We start from the raw sequence: 18,480 nt of genomic DNA on the forward strand, positions 1-18,480 counted from the left end.
TTGTGACTAACTGCAGATCTAAAGAAACACTTTCAAGGAGAGAGGTACTTCCTGACTTTTGTTCCAGTATGTGTGAATATGGCAGTCTTTAGCAGCTTTCTAAAGGAAGATGTTGACAGAAAAAGATACAAAACACGTTGTAAATATCAAAGACTGAAAGGCCAGCACACACATTTGATCTCAGAACATTCTGTATGTGTGTATTAGTTGTCCTTTATAAGCAGTCACTACTGTGTGCTTTGAACCAGATGAATAATTATGGTAAGGCTCAGATTCCCCTAAGTCAGATGCCATTCACAGATATATCAAATTTTGATGCAAGCAGTTCAGTATCACTGTGGATGGGAAAGAAACCTTAATTGAATAAATCACAAACACTTTCTTGCCTACATTAATGTAAAGATATACCAGATGAAAGGATTGTGACACAATAGTCACAGTTTGTTAAAGTATATGCATTCTGTGAGTTATATAAGAAGAATTTAATATATGTATTCACTCTTTAATCATCAATGTCTTCAGGGTGAATGCAATATGAGTTACATATGGGCTGCATTGAAGAGACACTGGAAGTAGGAAAAAAGCCAAACAAGTCCAGAGCTCAGTGACACACATATTTCTCAACCGCTCACATTTAAGATGAATGTGAAGCCTACGGTATTGTTCATGATGTGCATATGCAAATATCCAGAAGTATATGAACTGTAACAACTCCATCAATAATATTCTTGCTGGGTCTGCAGCCACATCATTCAATCATTTTGACAAAATATTTCGGTCATCCGTGTGGCTGGCATCTCCATGTGGGAATGCAGTTTGATAAATCTTGATTATCTGAGGCGTACTGCCATGGGAATCTTGCTGGAACTGATTCTTACCCTAAATGATATGGGTACATTTACACACAGATAGTTGCTCCTGCAGCTTGCTATTGAGACCGCATCTTAAGGAATCAATTAAAATTAGACTGGCAGATAATATTATACATAGAAACAAAGGTGATCCTTTAAGTAAAATGTGGAATCCTATATGCCAGCTTTGACCACTGGAACACTGTATCTTCCATTTGCCTTATGGGTCAGCAGTGACGATTTCTCTGATAGGCACTGTCACCTCTACACGGCATGTGAAAGAGCCACAGTTCACAGTGGGACTCAGTTCTAGCAAAACTTAGCAAAAAGCATTCTCACCTGAAGATGGCAGGCACACAGACCACTGAAATACTGGAAGATGACTGTATGCTCAGAAAGCAGATACGACAAGATTATTATCAGACAGCAGGAGTTTCTAGCGCATTCTGAAGGCTGTCAAGAGTTGCATTTCAAAATTAAGATGGCAATCACACCACCACCACCACCACCACCACCGAACAATTCATACTCACTATTCCATTCTTTAATTTTGTTTATGACTTGCAAGTACTCCACTGTGTTGTATCAACTTCTAATCCACGTTTATTCCTTCACTTGTTTGAAATTCAGTGCTTTTTCTTTTTCTCTTTTACTGGTAAAGATTTTACTGAATATGTGGTAGATTAAGAGGAGCTTGATAGATCTCAAGTTTCCTGTATACTGTTTATGTCCTTCCTTGTAAAGTAGAAAGATTATAACATTGTTCCAGTTTTGAGGAAGTTTGTTCCTCAGCACGTTTTCTTTAAATGGTTTTGCAAATTCCTTTTGTATTAATTTGTTTCTAGATTTAAAGAATTCAACTGACAATTACCATCTGTGGACAGTTTTCTCTGTTCATAACTTGAGAGATTTTATACATCTGGTCCGGCACTATGTAACCTATTTATGTTTCTGAGCCATCTCTCAAACTATACTAATATCTGAAGAAAATATTCCCTTATGTAAAATGTCAAATCAAACCACCTTCAATCATTCAAATTTCCTGTTGTTATTTCCTTTTAGCAACCAGTTTCAGCACTATGTTAAGACACCTTTAGGCTCCCTGATCGATGTGTAGGAAGACTCCCATGTCTGGTCCAGTCAAAATAGAGGCCAGCATTCAGTGACTGGTATCCGTAGATTTCTTCTTAACACAGCAATCCCTTCGATCAGCAAGTAATGATTGAAGGTACTGCTGCCTTAAGAAGGCATCTATGCATACCAGTCATTGAATGCTGGCCCCTACCTAGACTGGCGCAGAGGTGAGATTCTTCCTAAATTGCAATCAGGGTGCCTGAAGACGGCATAATGTAGCACTGAAACTGGTTGCTAAAATAAAATAACAACTGGAAATTTAGATGGCTTAAGTTTTTTATTCGACATTTTATACTGAACAGCCAAGGTCCTGCAAACATCTGAATAAAAACGAGCTTACAGAGATTTCCTTACATTGTTAGTTACTGTGCTGCCTGTCATCTCAACTTATGAAATGTAGTGTCTACCCAACATTCAACACTCAGTTTTGTCTTATTTATACTCTCACTGTTTTCCACTGTTCCTGTTCCCAAATCCTCATTTTACCTTCCTACATCCTCCTCCCTAACAAGAATTTTGTTTCCTTCTGCATATTTTACATGCTCCTATTATTGTCTGCCTGAAACTCTGTCCTCCTCTTTAATAGCTGCCATGTTCCATTTGAAATTTTCTTTTCCTTTCCTCATACTAGAAATTTTTTTTGCTGTTGGTGTAGGTATGTCTGTAAAAAATTTCCCCCTTTTTTCTATGTCTGCGAAACTTTCATTTTCTAAGGTAGCAAACCTGCTGCTTAATTTAATGATGTATAACTCCTTATTCTGTAACAAATTCTTTCTGCTGTTTCTTCCCCTAGCATTAAATCTATTTTCAAACTGCATCTTATGTGTCTAGAACCACATGCAATTCAAAGGTGGTCTAGTACCACTTTTAACAGCCTGTACAAACTTAAACCATAACATCACAATTGGCTAATTCTGCAAAAGAAGCCATGCTTTAAGAAACAGTCTATGAAGATATGCTGATTAGAATAAAGTTTTAGCATGTAAGTATTGTAACATTAATAAACACAGTTATGATGTCTATTATTCATATCATGAACTGTAAACTCCTGGAGAAAGTGTCAATATGCTATAAAATATTGCTTATCACTTAAGTTTTACTACATGAAAAATTACTAAATCCAACTCAAAGCATTTTATAAAATTGCTGTCTACAATTCAGCAGTCAGGTGTTTAGAAACAGCAAGTGATTTTTCCTTACCGCCTGTTGCACAGGAACCTGCTGTTGCATTCCAGGTTGGTGTTGTGGAACTTGCTGGTGTTGCTGTGAACATTTGTATTGTTTCAGTACTGTGCATCTACTTGGAAGAGAAAACTTGCTACAAGTATTTTCTCTTTTTATTTGCGAGTCAAAAATATTTATTTCAAAATGAAAGACAAAAGAGGGATATTAACACTATTTGAAGCAGAAGGTGGACAACTTATAGGTTCCCAAAAGAACAACAGCTACACAAACGTTACTGTGTGTTTCAGTCCTGTTTCAGCAGCCATTGAAGAGGCACTCCTGTTGTAAACACTGCTAAAAGTATTATTGCATGGTCACTTATGTGTGTTGGAGGCTCTATGTTCTTTCCTTGGTCACAGAAAAATACAAGTAATTTTTGAAATGTCCAGAGAAGACATTTACCAGTGTATGCTGCCTGAATCTACAATAGGATTAAGAATTATACTTAAACAAATAATCATCAGTAGCAAAATTTGTGTACTAATCCAGAACTTTTGTACAAATTAAGAACGAAGAAAAATCATGTATCTGTCTATTTACACTACTGGCCATTAAAATTGCTAGACCACGAAGATGATAGCTACAGACGTGAAATTTAACCAACAGGAAGAAGATGCTGTGATATGCAAATAGGTTTTCAGAGTATTCGCACAAGGTTGGCACCGATGGCGACACCTACAACGTGCTGACATGAGGAAAGTTTCCAACCGATTTCTCATACACAAACAGCAGTTGACTTTTGTTGCCTGGTGAAACGTTGTTGTGATGCCTCATGTAAGGAGGAGAAATGCGTACCACCACGTTTCTGACCTTGATAAAGGTCGGATTGTAGCCTATCATGATTGCAGTTTATCGTATCGTGACATTGTTGCTTGCATTTGCCGAGATTCAATGACTGTTAGCAGAATATGGAATCGGTGAGTTCAGAGAGTAATACGGAATGCCGTGCTGGATCCCAATGGCCTCATACCACTAGCAGTCAAGATGACAGGCATCTTATATGCATGGCTGTAACGGATCGTGCAGCCACGTCTCGATCCCTGAGTCAACAGATGGGGACGTTTGCAAGGCAACAACCCTCTGCACGAACAGCTCAATGGCATTTGCAGCAGCGTGGACTATCAGCTTGGAGACCATCGCTGCGGTTACCCTTGACGCTGCATAACAGAGAAGAGCGCCTGCGATAGTGTACTCAAAGACAAACCTGGGTGCACGAATGGCAAGACGTCATTTTCTCGGATGAATCCAGGCTCTGTTTACAGCATCATGATGGTCACATCCGTGTTTGGTGACACCGCGGTGAACGCCCATTGGAAGTGTGTATTCGTCATCGCCATACTGGTGTATCACCCGGCGTGATGTTATGGAGTACCATTCGTTACAAGTCTTGGTTACCTCTTGTTCGCATTGATGGCACTTTGAACAATGGACGTTACATTTCAGATGTGTGACTACCCGTGGCTCTATCCTTCATTCGATCCCTGTGAAACCCTACATTTCAGCAGGATAACGCATGGCTGCATGTTGCAGGTCCTGTATGGGCCTTTGAGGATACAGAAAATATTCGACTGCTGCCATGGCCAGCACATTCTCCAGATCTCTCACCAATTGAAAGCGTATGGTCAATGGTGGCCCAGCAACTGGCTCGTCACAATACACCAGTCACTACTCTTGATGAACTGTAGTATCTTGTTGAAGCTGCATGGGCAGCTGTACCTGTACACACCATTCAAGCTCTGTTTGACTCAATGCCCAGGCGTATCAAGGCCGTTATTAGGACCAGAGGTGGTTGTTCTGAGTACTGATTTCTCAGGATCTATGCATCCAAATTGCGTGAAAATGTAATCACATGTCAGTTCTAGTATAATACATTTGTCCAATGAATACCTGTTTATCATCTGCATTTCTTCTTGGAGTAACAATTTTAATGGCCAGTAATGTATTTATTCATTTATTCATCCAAGGATCATCTCAAAATGATGTATGTTTTCCCAAGGTAATACAATGCCAATCAATGGGCCAAAATATAACACACAGCATACATGACATGTACAAAAGTTTAAATTAATGTGGACGAGCAGGAAAAATAAACCGATAATGTTTGGATACAGCATTAGTAGTGTCCTGCCTGACACAGTCAACTCATATAAATATATGGGTGTAAGGTTGTGAAGCGATATGAAATGGAACGAACAGGTAAGGATTGTTGTTGAGACGGTGAATGGTCAACTTTAGTTTATTGGGAGAATTTTAGGAAAGTGTGGTTCATCCGCAAAGGAGACAGCATCTAGGATGCTAGTGTGATCTATTCTTGAGTACTGCTCACAAGTGTATGGGATCCGTGCCAGCTCAGCATGCAGGTGTTATGGATATACTTCAGGAATTCAAGTGTGAATCCCTGGAGGGAAGAAAACACTCATTTCAAAGAACACTACTTAGAAAGTTTAGAGAACCAGTTTTTGAAGCTGACTGTACAACGATCCTACTGGTGTCCACATATATTTCGCATAGGGACCATGAAGATAAGATACGAGAAATTAGGTCTCATATTGAGCCATAGAGATAGCCATTTTTCCCTTGTTCTTGTTCTACCTGCAAGTAGAACAAGAAACGAAATGACTAGTAGTGGTACAGCATACCCTCCACCACGCACCATGCTGTGGCTTGCAGAATATGTATATAGATGCAGATATAGATCTCTAGTTTCTTCCCGTTTCTTCCACACTATCCACATAGGCTACCTTTCATATCCTCATAAAGCATATTATGTATGACGCGTGTTGTATATTTTGGTCAACTGACATGCAGTGTATTACCTTGACAAATCCTATATCATTGTGAGATGATACTTGGATGAATAACAACAAATAAAATAAATAAATAATTTTGTGACTGCAACAGATGAGCCACATGCAAGTGTAAGCTCAGATCACACAAGTATGTGGAAGGAAATCTGTTATTCCTTTTGAAAGGGAACTGTACTGGAATTCACTGTCAATGATTCAGGAAAATGTATATCTATATGGTTGGATGAATCTAGTGTCTTATTCACTGTTCCACCTTGATAAGCAAGCCTGTTCATAATGGTCTCTCTAACTTCACCACCTGGGCTTTGGATACTACACATGTAACAAAATGCAGAAGGTTTACATGAACATTTGAATGCAGTTATAAGATAGCCCTTCAGTGACAGTACAAACCCCTACTAGTGTTTGTTCCACATCCTAGTAATGCTCTTATGACTATCAAACGACACATGGCATTTTATTCTACCAGTATTCATGTACTAAATTCTCAACATTTTCAGGTACAAATACATAAAAAAATAATTGTACAGACAATCGGTGGACTGGATGTAACAGAAGCAGATATCTAAAAAGAAAAATACATAATACATATGTCATAAACTAGACTTGTGCTAAATAAAATGTGCAAAGCATCCAATAATCCTGAGAGCTGTTAATTTAGTACAAGGCTCTCTGATACTTTCAAGTAAGCACACCGGACAGAACTAATGTTACCTCTGCTCTAAAGGCTTGTGTCCACTAGGCAAGTAGCTTAGCAAGTACTTGCTGTGGTGTTTACACTAGCTCAAAAACTTGCACAAGTTTAGGTCTGCAATTTGCTTTGAAAATTAATTTCAGGAACTTGCTGTAAGTACTTGCAGATGAGCTTCCACTGAAGTCATGTCACGACATGGGCAAGTGGAAGTTTACCATGTCATGCTCAAAAGTCAGAGATGCTGTCACCATTGCTGTGTTGTTGTTACTATTATTATTATTTCTTTCCTTTCTCAGACGTTATGTCTGGTTAAAAATGGAAAGTGACACGGACCTTGATCAAGCGTGACTTCCTTTTAACTGTACGGTATATGTTACATTGCATTTAGGAACTTTCGGGTAATTGAACATGTATCAATAATTACAGATTTCTGTAGTTGTATATATACGTTTGGATGTAGCTTTATTGCCTTAACGTACTGGTGGATATTGTGTGGTATGACTCCTGTAGTTGATAGTGCTGCTGCTGTGGTCTTCAGTCCTGAGACTGGTTTGATGCAGCTCTCCATGCTACTCTATCCTGTGCAAGCTTTTTCATCTCCCAGTACCTACTGCAACCTACATCCTTCTGAATCTGCTTAGTGTATTCATCTCTTGGTCTCCCTCTACGATTTTTACCCTCCACACTGCCCTCCAATACTAAATTGGTGATCCCTTGATGCCTCAGAACATGTCCTACCAACCGATCCCTTCTTCTGGTCAAGTTGTGCCACAAACTTCTCTTCTCCCCAATCCTATTCAATACTTCCTCATTAGTTATGTGATCTACCCATCTAATCTTCAGCATTCTTCTGTAGCACCACATTTCGAAAGCTTCTATTCTCTTCTTGTCCAAACTATTTATCGTCCATGTTTCACTTCCATACATGGCTACACTCCATACGAATACTTTCAGAAATGACTTCCTGACACTTAAATCTATACTGGATGTTAACAAATTTCTCTTCTTCAGAAACGCTTTCCTTGCCATTGCCAGCCTACATTTTATATCCTCTCTACTTCGACCATCATCAGTTATTTTGCTCCCCAAATAGCAAAACTCCTTTACTACTTTAAGTGCCTCATTTCCTAATCTAATTCCCTCAGCATCACCTGACTTAATTAGACTACATTCCATTATCCTTGTTTTGCTTTTGTTGATGTTCATCTTATATCCTCCTTTCAAGACACTGTCCATTCCATTCAACTGCTCTTCCAAGTCCTTTGCTGTCTCTGACAGAATTACAATGTCATCGGCGAACCTCAAAGTTTTTATTTCTTCTCCATGAATTTTAATACCTACTCCGAATTTTTCTTTTGTTTCCTTTACTGCTTGCTCAATATACAGATTGAACAACATCGGGGAGAGGCTACAACCCTGTCTTACTCCCTTCCCAACCACTGCTTCCCTTTCATGTCCCTCGACTCTTATAACTGCCATCTGGTTTCTGTACAAATTGTAAATAGCCTTTCGCTCCCTGTATTTTACCCCTGCCACCTTTAGAATTTGAAAGAGAGTATTCCAGTCAGCATTGTCAAAAGCTTTCTCTAAGTCTACAAATGCTAGAAACGTAGGTTTGCCTTTCCTTAATCTTTCTTCTAAGATAAGTCGTAAGGTCAGTACTGCCTCACGTGTTCCAGTGTTTCTACGGAATCCAAACTGATCTTCCCCGAGGTTGGCTTCTACTAGTTTTTCCATTCGTCTGTAAAGAATTCGTGTTAGTATTTTGCAGCTGTGACTTATTAAGCTGATAGTTCGGTAATTTTCACATCTGTCAACACCTGCTTTCTTTGGGATTGGAATTATTATATTCTTCTTGAAGTCTGAGGGTATTTCGCCTGTTTCATACATCTTGCTCACCAGATGGTAGAGTTTTGTCAGGACTGGCTCTCCCACGGCCGTCAGTAGTTCCAATGGAATATTGTCTACTCCGGGGGCCTTGTTTCGACTCAGGTCTTTCAGTGCTCTGTCAAACTCTTCACGCAGTATCATATCTCCCATTTCATCTTCATCTACATCCCCTTCCATTTCCATAATATTGTCCTCAAGTACATCGCCCTTGTATAGACCCTCTATATACTCCTTCCACCTTTCTGCTTTCCCTTCTTTGCTTAGAACTGGATTTCCATCTGAGCTCTTGATATTCATACAAGTCGTTCTCTTATCTCCAAAGGTCTCTTTAATTTTCCTGTAGGCAGTATCTATCTTACCCCTAGTGAGATAGGCCTCTACATCCTTACATTTGTCCTCTAGCCATCCCTGCTTAGCCATTTTGCACTTCCTGTCGATCTCATTTTTGAGACGTTTGTATTCCTTTTTGCCTGTTTCACTTACTGCATTTTTATATTTTCTCCTTTCATCAATTAAATTCAATATTTCTTCTGTTACCCAAGGATTTCTACTAGCCCTCGTCTTTTTACCTACTTGATCCTCTGCTGCCTTCACTACTTCATCCCTCAAAGCTACCCATTCTTCTTCTACTGTATTTATTTCCCCCATTCCTGTCAATTGCTCCCTTATGCTCTCCCTGAATCTCTGTACAACCTCTGGTTCTTTTAGTTTATCCAGGTCCCATCTCCTTAAATTCCCACCTTTTTGCAGTTTCTTCAGTTTTAATCTACAGGTCATAACCAATAGATTGTGGTCAGAGTCCACATCTGCCCCTGGAAATGTCTTACAAGACCTGGTTCCTAAATCTCTGTCTTACCATTATATAATCTATCTGATACCTTTTAGTATCTCCAGGGTTCTTCCATGTATACAACCTTCTTTCATGATTCTTAAACCAAGTGTTAGTTATGATTATGTTGTGCTCTGTGCAAAATTCGACCAGGCGGCTTCCTCTTTCATTTCTGTCCCCCAATCCATATTCACCTACTATGTTTCCTTCTCTCCCTTTTCCTACACTCGAATTCCAGTCACCCACGACTATTAAATTTTCGTTTCCCTTCACAATCTGAATAATTTCTTTTATTTCATCATACATTTCTTCAATTTCTTCGTCATCTGCAGAGCTAGTTGGCATATAAACTTGTACTACTGTAGTAGGCGTGGGCTTCGTATCTATCTTGGCCACAATAATGCGTTCACTATGCTGTTTGTAGTAGCTTACCCGCATTCCTATTTTCCTATTCATTATTAAACCTACTCCTGCATTACCCCTATTTGATTTTGTGTTTATAACCCTGTAGTCACCTGACCAGAAGTCTTGTTCCTCCTGCCACCGAACTTCACTAATTCCCACTATATCTAACTTCAACCTATCCATTTCCCCTTTTAAATTTTCTAACCTACCTGCCCGATTAAGGGATCTGACATTCCACGCTCCGATCCGTAGAACGCCAGTTTTCTTTCTCCTGATAACGACATCCTCTTGAGTAGTCCCCGCCCGGAGATCCGAATGGGGGACTATTTTACCTCCGGAATATTTTACCCAAGAGGACGCCATCATCATGTAATCATACAGTAAAGCTGCATGCCCTCGGGAAAAATTACGGCTGTAGTTTCCCCTTGCTTTCAGCCGTTCGCAGTACCAGCACAGCAAGGCCGTTTTGGTTATTGTTACAAGGCCAGATCAGTCAATCATCCAGACTGTTGCCCTTGCAACTACTGAAAAGGCTGCTGCCCCTCTTCAGGAACCACACGTTTGTCTGGCCTCTCAACAGATACCCCTCCGTTGTGGTTGCACCTACGGTACGGCTATCTGTATCGCTGAGGCACGCAAGCCTCCCCACCAACGGCAAGGTCCATGGTTCATGGGGGGGGGGGGGGTAGTTGATAGTATAATTGGTATAATGTCAACTTTATCCTGATGCCACATGTCCTTGACTTCCTCAGAGAGTTGGATGTATTTTTCAATTTTCGCCTGTTTTCTTCTGTATATTTGTTGTATTGGGTATGGATATTTCGATTAGTTGTGTTAATTTCTTCTTTTTATTGGTGAGTCTGATGTCAGGTTTGTTATGTGATGGTGTTTTATCTGTTATAGTGGTTCTGTTCCAGTATAATTTGTATTCATCCTTCTCCAGTGCATTTTGTGGTGCATACTTGTATGTGGGAACGTGTTGTTTTATTAGTTTATGTTGTATGGCAAGTTGTTGATGTATTATTTTTGTTACATTGTCATGTCTTCTGGGGTACTCTGTATTTGCTAGTATTGTACATCCGCTTGTGATATAATCTACTGTTTCTGTTTGTTGTTTGCAAAGTCTCCATTTATCTGTTGTGGTATTGGGATCTTTAATAATATGCTTGCTGTAATATCTGGTGTTTATTGTTTGATCCCGTATTTCAATCACGAATCCTTCCATCTCACTGTATATATTGCCTTTTCTTAGCCACGTGTTGGATGCGTCTTGATCGATGTGTGGCTGTGTTAGATGATACGGGTGCTTGCCATGTAGTGTTTTCTTTTTCCAATTTACTTTCTTCGTATCTGTTGATGTTATGTGATCTAAAGGGTTGTAGAAGCGGTTATGAAATTGCAGTGGTGTAGCCGATGTATTTATATGAGTGATTGCTTTGTGTATTTTGCTAGTTTCTGCTCGTTCTATAAAGAATTTTCTTAAATTGTCTACCTGTCCATAATGTAGGTTTTTTATGTTGATGAATCCCCTTCCTCCTTCCTTTCTGCTTAATGTGAATCTTGCTGAATGTATGTGATGTATTCTATATTTGTGGCATTGTGAACGTGTAAGTGTATTTAGTGCTTCTAGGTCTGTGTTACTCCATTTCACTACTCCAAATGAGTAGGTCAATATTGGCATAGCATAAGTATTTATAGCTTTTGTCTTGTTTCTTGCTGTCAATTCTGTTTTCAGTATTTTTGTTAGTCTTTGTCTATATTTTTCTTTTAGTTCTTCTTTAATATTTTTATTATCTATTCCTATCTTTTGTCTGTATCCTAGGTATTTATAGGCATCTGTTTTTTCCATCGCTTCTATGGAGTCACTGTGGTTATTCAATATGTAATCTTCTTGTTTAGTGTGTTTTCCCTTGACTATGCTATTTTTCTTACATTTGTCTGTTCCAAAAGCCATATTTATATCATTGCTGAATACTTCTGTTATCTTTAGTAATTGGTTGAGTTGTTGATTGGTTGCTGCCAGTAGTTTTAGATCATCCATGTATAGCAAATGTGTGATTTTGTGTGGGTATGTTCCAGTAATATTATAGCCATAATTTGTATTATTTAGCATGTTGGATAGTGGGTTCAGAGCAAGACAGAACCAGAAAGGACTTAATGAGTCTCCTTGGTATATTCCACGCTTAATCTGTATTGGCTGTGATGTGATATTATCTGAATTTGTTTGGATATTAAGTGTGGTTTTCCAGCTTTTCATTATTATTATTATTATTATTGTTATTATTATTATCATCATCATCATCATTAAGGAACAGTGTGATGAAACACAAAAATTTAAGAAAAGAAGTGTTTGAGTGAAGAACTGGATACAGAGCCATACATGTTTAAGTTAATTTCTTGCCCATACCAAGTCTGCCCACCACCCTTTTTTTTTAATGCCTGTATTGCCTAAAAATCTCCCACAATATTTTCTTTTGCAACCTGCTTTATAACTCTGTTATTAAAATCCACATGTTTCATGTCCCACAACACAGCAGAGCATTACACTTTCTGAATTAATCCCTAAAATTTTTCTGTGTAAGTAGGTACAAAAATTTCAAAATTTTTATTGCTTAATTTTAAACTTTATTATTGTTATAGGTTATTTCAAACAGTAGTGTGACAAATTATTGACTTAATGGGGAATTAGAAAATGCTGAAAAAATGCTATATTAAAACCCCAAGTACATTCATTGCTTTTAAAAAATAACTCCACATAGAATAAAATGTGTTAGGACAGTATATTTTACACGAATCTCTTTCAAAACTGTTTGCAATGTTTTTGATAAACAACATAAATTACAATATACTTTCACACAACATTCATCTTCATACGATCATGACTATGTGTAAGGCTCTCAAGCAGGGTACAATACAAAGAGCTACATCACAATCTTCACACACATCATGATTCCCTCCTATTTTTCTCCCCATTCGCATCCCGTACTTTGCTGCACACATATTCTGGTAGGATTATCTTTCTTTGCAGTACATGGGATGAACAAGGGGAAATGATGGTCAGTAAGATGAACAGAATTGGTGTTTGTGGATAGACAACCAGCTAATTTCGAAAATAATTCCTTCCTGTGACATTTGGCTTTATCTTCTCAATCACTGCCATATGAAAATCAAGAGTATTCTTTGTTCCTCCAGATTTCTTGTACAAACTGAATGAATTTCAAAGAGCCAGTTCAACTATATAGTAACATTTTTCTAGTATTTTTTCCCTCTCTTCTGTGTTACTGACTTGTCTGACATGCTGGTCAACTTTATTCTCTACTCATATTGTGTTGTTATGATATAACTTCTGCTGGTTTTATTACTGTTTACACCTATTTATGTTTTGCATTTATGCATTTTGGATAGTGCTCGAAATACACACATCATGCTTGTCTTTCCATCCCATTGCAGTAACTTTATCTCTCTTTATGCAACAATATCCCCCTTCTTCAATTTTTTACTGTGAAAGCTTGGTGACATACCTTTCATAGAAGGTTGCACAGTGGCAGTTTTCCTAGCAATAAGGAGATCTGCTAGCTGCGGAGAGGTGTAAAAATTATCTACTTTAAGGCAGTAACCTTTGTTGAGAAGGGTTTCATCAGAGTCAATACTATTTGAGATGACATGGGCAGATCTTTACATTTTTCATCAAATATTGTGTATATACAGAAGAGTCACAAAAATGTAGACACTCTTTGATAGTCAATATTAATGGAACAAAATAACATACCATTAAAATTCTTGCATGGGGGGAGGGGGGAGGGGGAGGGGGAGGTTATGTGTCCAAAGTGACCACCGTTAGCAGCCAAACAACATCAATGCCGCTGAACTGTTGACCAAATTACGGTTGTCAGTGTTGCTTCCAGTACCACTTCAATACAGCCCTGTGTTGCTCAAACGACAATCTTACTTCATTCAGTGCCGCACTGTCATCTGCTGGACAATGCACACCAAGATCAGTTGAGAAAACAATGGACTACACTACCACACAAAATTGCAACGATATGTCATTTTGTTCCAAAGATATTAACTATCAAAGAATGTCTACATTTTTCTGGATGCCTCTGTATAATTACAGAGCATGCATAGCCAGACCTTGGGTCACACAACATATATGCCTTTTTTCCACATCTTGCTCTCTTGAGTGGTAGAGACTGAACCCAACCTGACCTCCCCTTATGTAACATGAGACTCATCTATCGTGGCATCCCTCTTAGGAGTATAAAAATTTTTGAATTTGAACTTCTCATTGAGATGTTCTAAAATGGGCCAGATTTTGTTTAGTTTTGGTTGTGGATGGCTAGCCAGGTCATATCTTCAGCTTTCTGAAAAATGAAGGCATTTCTTTAGTATCAAAAATCATTTGTAGCTAAGTAAATGGCAAACTATTGGAGCTGTAAGTAATGGATGTTTAGACCAGTACATCTGGTAGCTTGGTTTCTTTATAATACTTTGTAACAGTATTATACTAAAGAAGATTCCTATTTCATCACTGTCTGTGTCCTTCCAGCCAGCAATGTTCTTATCTCGAGCATATCTATTAGTCTCAGTGACTACATTATTCGCTATCTCGTGATCAATTATTTTACTTGCTAATTCCATCACATTTGAAGAGTCATTTTGTGTGAAATTCAAAGGCATTCCAGTAATTGGAAATCGTTGAGGTGAGGGAGGCAATTCTGCAGTCATGCCTATTTCATACCATCTTCTAATGCTGGAGAATCTAACATTGCTTGAATCACTTTCATGATCTGTAATCACTTTGCTAACACTGTCAGTCTCTGAAGTTTTACTTTCTGATCCACTAAATTCTATACCAAAGTCCCTCCCCCCTCTAACCTTGACTGCAGCTGACCAAAAGAGGGCTTCAAGAAGCTGTGAAACAAACATATGTAACACTTTTGTGCTCTGTTGTGGCCCACATTTGTAACTAACTAAATGCAACAATTTCCTCTGGGGATTTAAATATCTGAACACAATATTGACAAGATATACAAATATTGTCAGGCTTTTACGTTTGCTTAGAAATTAAAATCTCAAGTATTCTCGAGCTTTTCAGTTAATGGGTTAACAACTGCATTCTTTCAGCTGTCCACACATACTTCTCAAGCTTGACACTGACTTTTCATACTGGTACTAAACACACACAACTTCTGCAAGTTTGAGAAAACTTCAAAAAACTGGCAATTGTGGCAAGTATTGCAGCAAGAAACTGTTTTCAGTGACCTGCAGAAGCTACTTCTGAAAGCTGACAAAACTTATGGATGTCTAATTCCTGAGAAGGAAATGAGACCACAAGTTTTCTTCAGGAGCTCCCCATGCACCAGCAGCCACCCATCAATGATTAGATCATGTAGAGCTACAAAAGTGCTGAGATGTTTACTGCTCTATTTCAACCGGCGTTCTCAATAGTCCCAGACACTTGTTAGAGGATTAAAATCACGTAACTTTGCGAGCTAGTCGAGGCACCACAGGGTGCCTGGGTGTTCAGTGAACTAAGAATTTATGCCTGTAGGCATGTCAATAGGGCTGTTGTCTTCTTGGAAGACAGTAGTGTGCACAGCATACTCATCACGAAAATGAAAAAGAAAGGGTAACACTTGGTGATCCGTAATGCTGAAATAATAATCCTGATTAATTTTCATTGTAAACTGAATAAGTGGGCCCAGATCATGGTACGAAAAACATGCCCAAAACATCACAGGAGCATCTCCAATTCGAACTAAAACCTCCAAACATTGTGGGTTAAGCTCCTTATTGGCCCGTCGGTGCACTTAATTTGTCTCATATGAGAATGAAGTCTTTCGTGACAACACTGTTGTATAAAACATTCTCAGACTTCTTGCTGCATCAGTTGCAGGTAAAAACTGGAGCTTTCAATGATTACCTCCATTACCTTCATCAGGAGCAACTGACTGTCAAAACTGCTGCTGTGGGGGCCTTATACAGCCCAAAGATGGCGTCTGATTGGTCGGTAATTATGCATGCTATCACAGATGGTGTCAACGTTTATGCTGGTGGCACCCCACTGCACATTCATATAAGATGCAGAGATAGTAAAACAACCATCCTGACAGTCACTTGAAGGTGTTTGGTGAAACCACAGAAGCTAATTCGCTATGCCTGTATTGGGATTTGTGCTACAGTCCTCTCAAATAGAACTTCCTTACAGGGGAAACTCCCCCTCACACCCTCACACCTCTCAAATAGAACTTCCTTACAGGGGAAACTCCCCCTCACACCCCCATGAAATTTAGTGGTAAGGTGGCCCAGTGGGTAGACCATCAAAAACTAAACACAGATCAAGCACAAAAACATGAGTAATAAGGTGTACTTAATTGTGAAGAAAGACATAAACTCAAAACAGTGAACAATTCAAGCTCAAGATGTGCAACATTGAGTGAATTTGTATATAAATGGTGTTGTGATTATATGATCACTGGGTTGGGCTGTGAGGGGGGGGGGGGGGATCCATGTTCAAATCTCCTTTGTGCCCCATTCCTCCCCCCCCCCCCCTCCCCACACACACAAAAGAAAAATCATGAACTGACCATCAGGTCATTGACATATTCAAATTTTTGTCTGTTTTGTGGTGTAGCATCCGTTCGCAACAGTGCAGTGTAAGGAAAGGACCTCCAGATGTATGTTCCTTCTATTTGTTCTACACAAGTGCCTCATGTTATGATTCTTGCATTCCATTTTGGAAGTTTTGACTCACGAATTTCTTTGTTGTACCATAGATCACACCTGTTTATTTGTTGTTTTCATTTGTGTGAGAGGTCTATGCGGCATCTCATCTGCTCTCATCACTATTCATCACATTTACTTGTGATGATAATATATTCTTACCACATGACTCATTCTATAACCAATTTACGGTAGACAATTGCTAAGACTACAGAAGAAGAACAGACATGCAATAACTGGACAGAAAGTTCCAATTTTGTGAGAGGGAGGGGGCATGAGGGAGGTTTGGGCTGCTTCGCAGTCCACTCCGTGACCACTCAAACATGACAATGTAACTGTTGCAAGTCGCTCGATGTTGCACATCTTGACCTTGGACCATTCACTACCGCTATTTTGCTTCTTTTTTCACACTTTAGTACACCATCTTCCTGTTTTCATGTTTGATCTGAGTTCCGATTTTGGCGGGCTATCCACGCCATTTCACCACTAAATATGAGGGGTGTGCAATGGCGAGTTTCACTTGTTAGTAACAGTTTGCTTTATCACTCCACCTTGATCACAGTACTTCAATCTCAACAAAGTCTTATCACAACAAGTGAAAGATCAATCCCAGACCAACAGAAAAGTCAGCTCCACTATTCATACTATATACTGTGTTTCATGTGTTTGTGGTACTGAGGCAAAGCCTGTTTCACCATTCAATAGAATGATATGGAGATATTAAGGGGACAGTGGTTTATATTGATTTGCCATGCCCAATACTTCTCTGCATTGTAGTTTAAGCTTATTTTAATTAGGAAACAAGATTGGAGCACCAGATCTTACAGGCAAGGAATGTCATTCTGAAATATTTAGTGACCTGTACTATAACTGCGTGCAGAAACACAAAGAAAGATTGCCAAATCACTTGAGGTCAAATGAATAAGCAATTTCTACACACTATATTTAAATGATGAATCTGTAATTAAAAAGGTGTTGGTTAACTATTCACAGTTGTGGATGCCTTTATTGCCTCTCCTTTGTAATTTAGCATTTTATCCTTCTGTGGTTTCCCCACTGTTTTTTTTTTCTTCAATTATGACAGTGCACTACTACATACATACAGCAAATTTCTACAAGGTACTGGGTAATTTTGTTAAGTGACATGACTGCCAGTTTTATTTAAAGTTTGAGAAAGGTGAAAAAAAAAGTTTTAGACAGCAATATTATGTCATCAGTATCACATTTTGTTGAATGAGATGAAGTTTTGTCTTGTAGACCAATAAAATATTCTTATTTTCAAAGCAGACTTCACCATACATACAAGATTATTCCTAAGTACCACCAGGGTTCCAGAAAATGACTCCAAGAAAACTGCAAGACATATAGAAAATAGACAGACATTAGTGAATAGAATACCTCTCCCTGTGTTTTTAACTCACATTACAGACGCTCAACATAGGTATTCTTTGTGATCTGGTAAATGTCAGTACAGTAACCAAACTCTTGCCATATATGTTCCAACTCATTGTGGTCAATATCAGCAACCACCTTAATTATCCTGCCTAGCAACACTTCCAAATGAAATGGCAGTGGAGGCAATCTTTAACATAGCTACATAGGGGGGAGGGGGAGGGGGGGGTTTGGAAATCACATGGCATTAAGTGATCATGGTGAAGGGGGAGTCATGATGTTAAACATGCCCAATGTAACAGTGAAGCAGTTTGGCAGTGAGACAATCACAAATGTCTAAAAGTTTGTGGCATAAGCCATTGCTACATCACATCCAGGTACATAAAATCAATCACAGTTTTCTCTGCAAAGAAAAACTGCCCATAAACTTTAGGCGACTCACGAATGTGTTCCACATTGTTGTGTGTATGTTCTGTGCCCCAAAAGTACACACCGTGACAATTCACCTTTCCAAACACATGCAAAACA

At 38.8% G+C, this 18,480-nt stretch overlaps 1 protein-coding gene across 3 annotated transcripts in view; it reads right to left on the reverse strand.

Annotated features, from left to right (window-relative positions):
* LOC126470292 (uncharacterized) overlaps positions 1-18,480 on the reverse strand; it is a 73,638-nt gene that overhangs the window by 44,811 nt on the left and 10,347 nt on the right. For all 3 annotated transcript variants that reach the window (XM_050098045.1, XM_050098044.1, XM_050098043.1), the window contains exon 2: positions 3,186-3,248. In XM_050098045.1, the coding sequence (XP_049954002.1) occupies positions 3,186-3,248 (63 nt within the window). The remainder of the gene's footprint in view (positions 1-3,185; positions 3,249-18,480) is intronic.

The sequence above is a fragment of the Schistocerca serialis genome, chromosome 3 (assembly GCF_023864345.2).
Source record: "Schistocerca serialis cubense isolate TAMUIC-IGC-003099 chromosome 3, iqSchSeri2.2, whole genome shotgun sequence".
Taxonomy (NCBI): Eukaryota; Metazoa; Arthropoda; class Insecta; order Orthoptera; family Acrididae; genus Schistocerca; species Schistocerca serialis.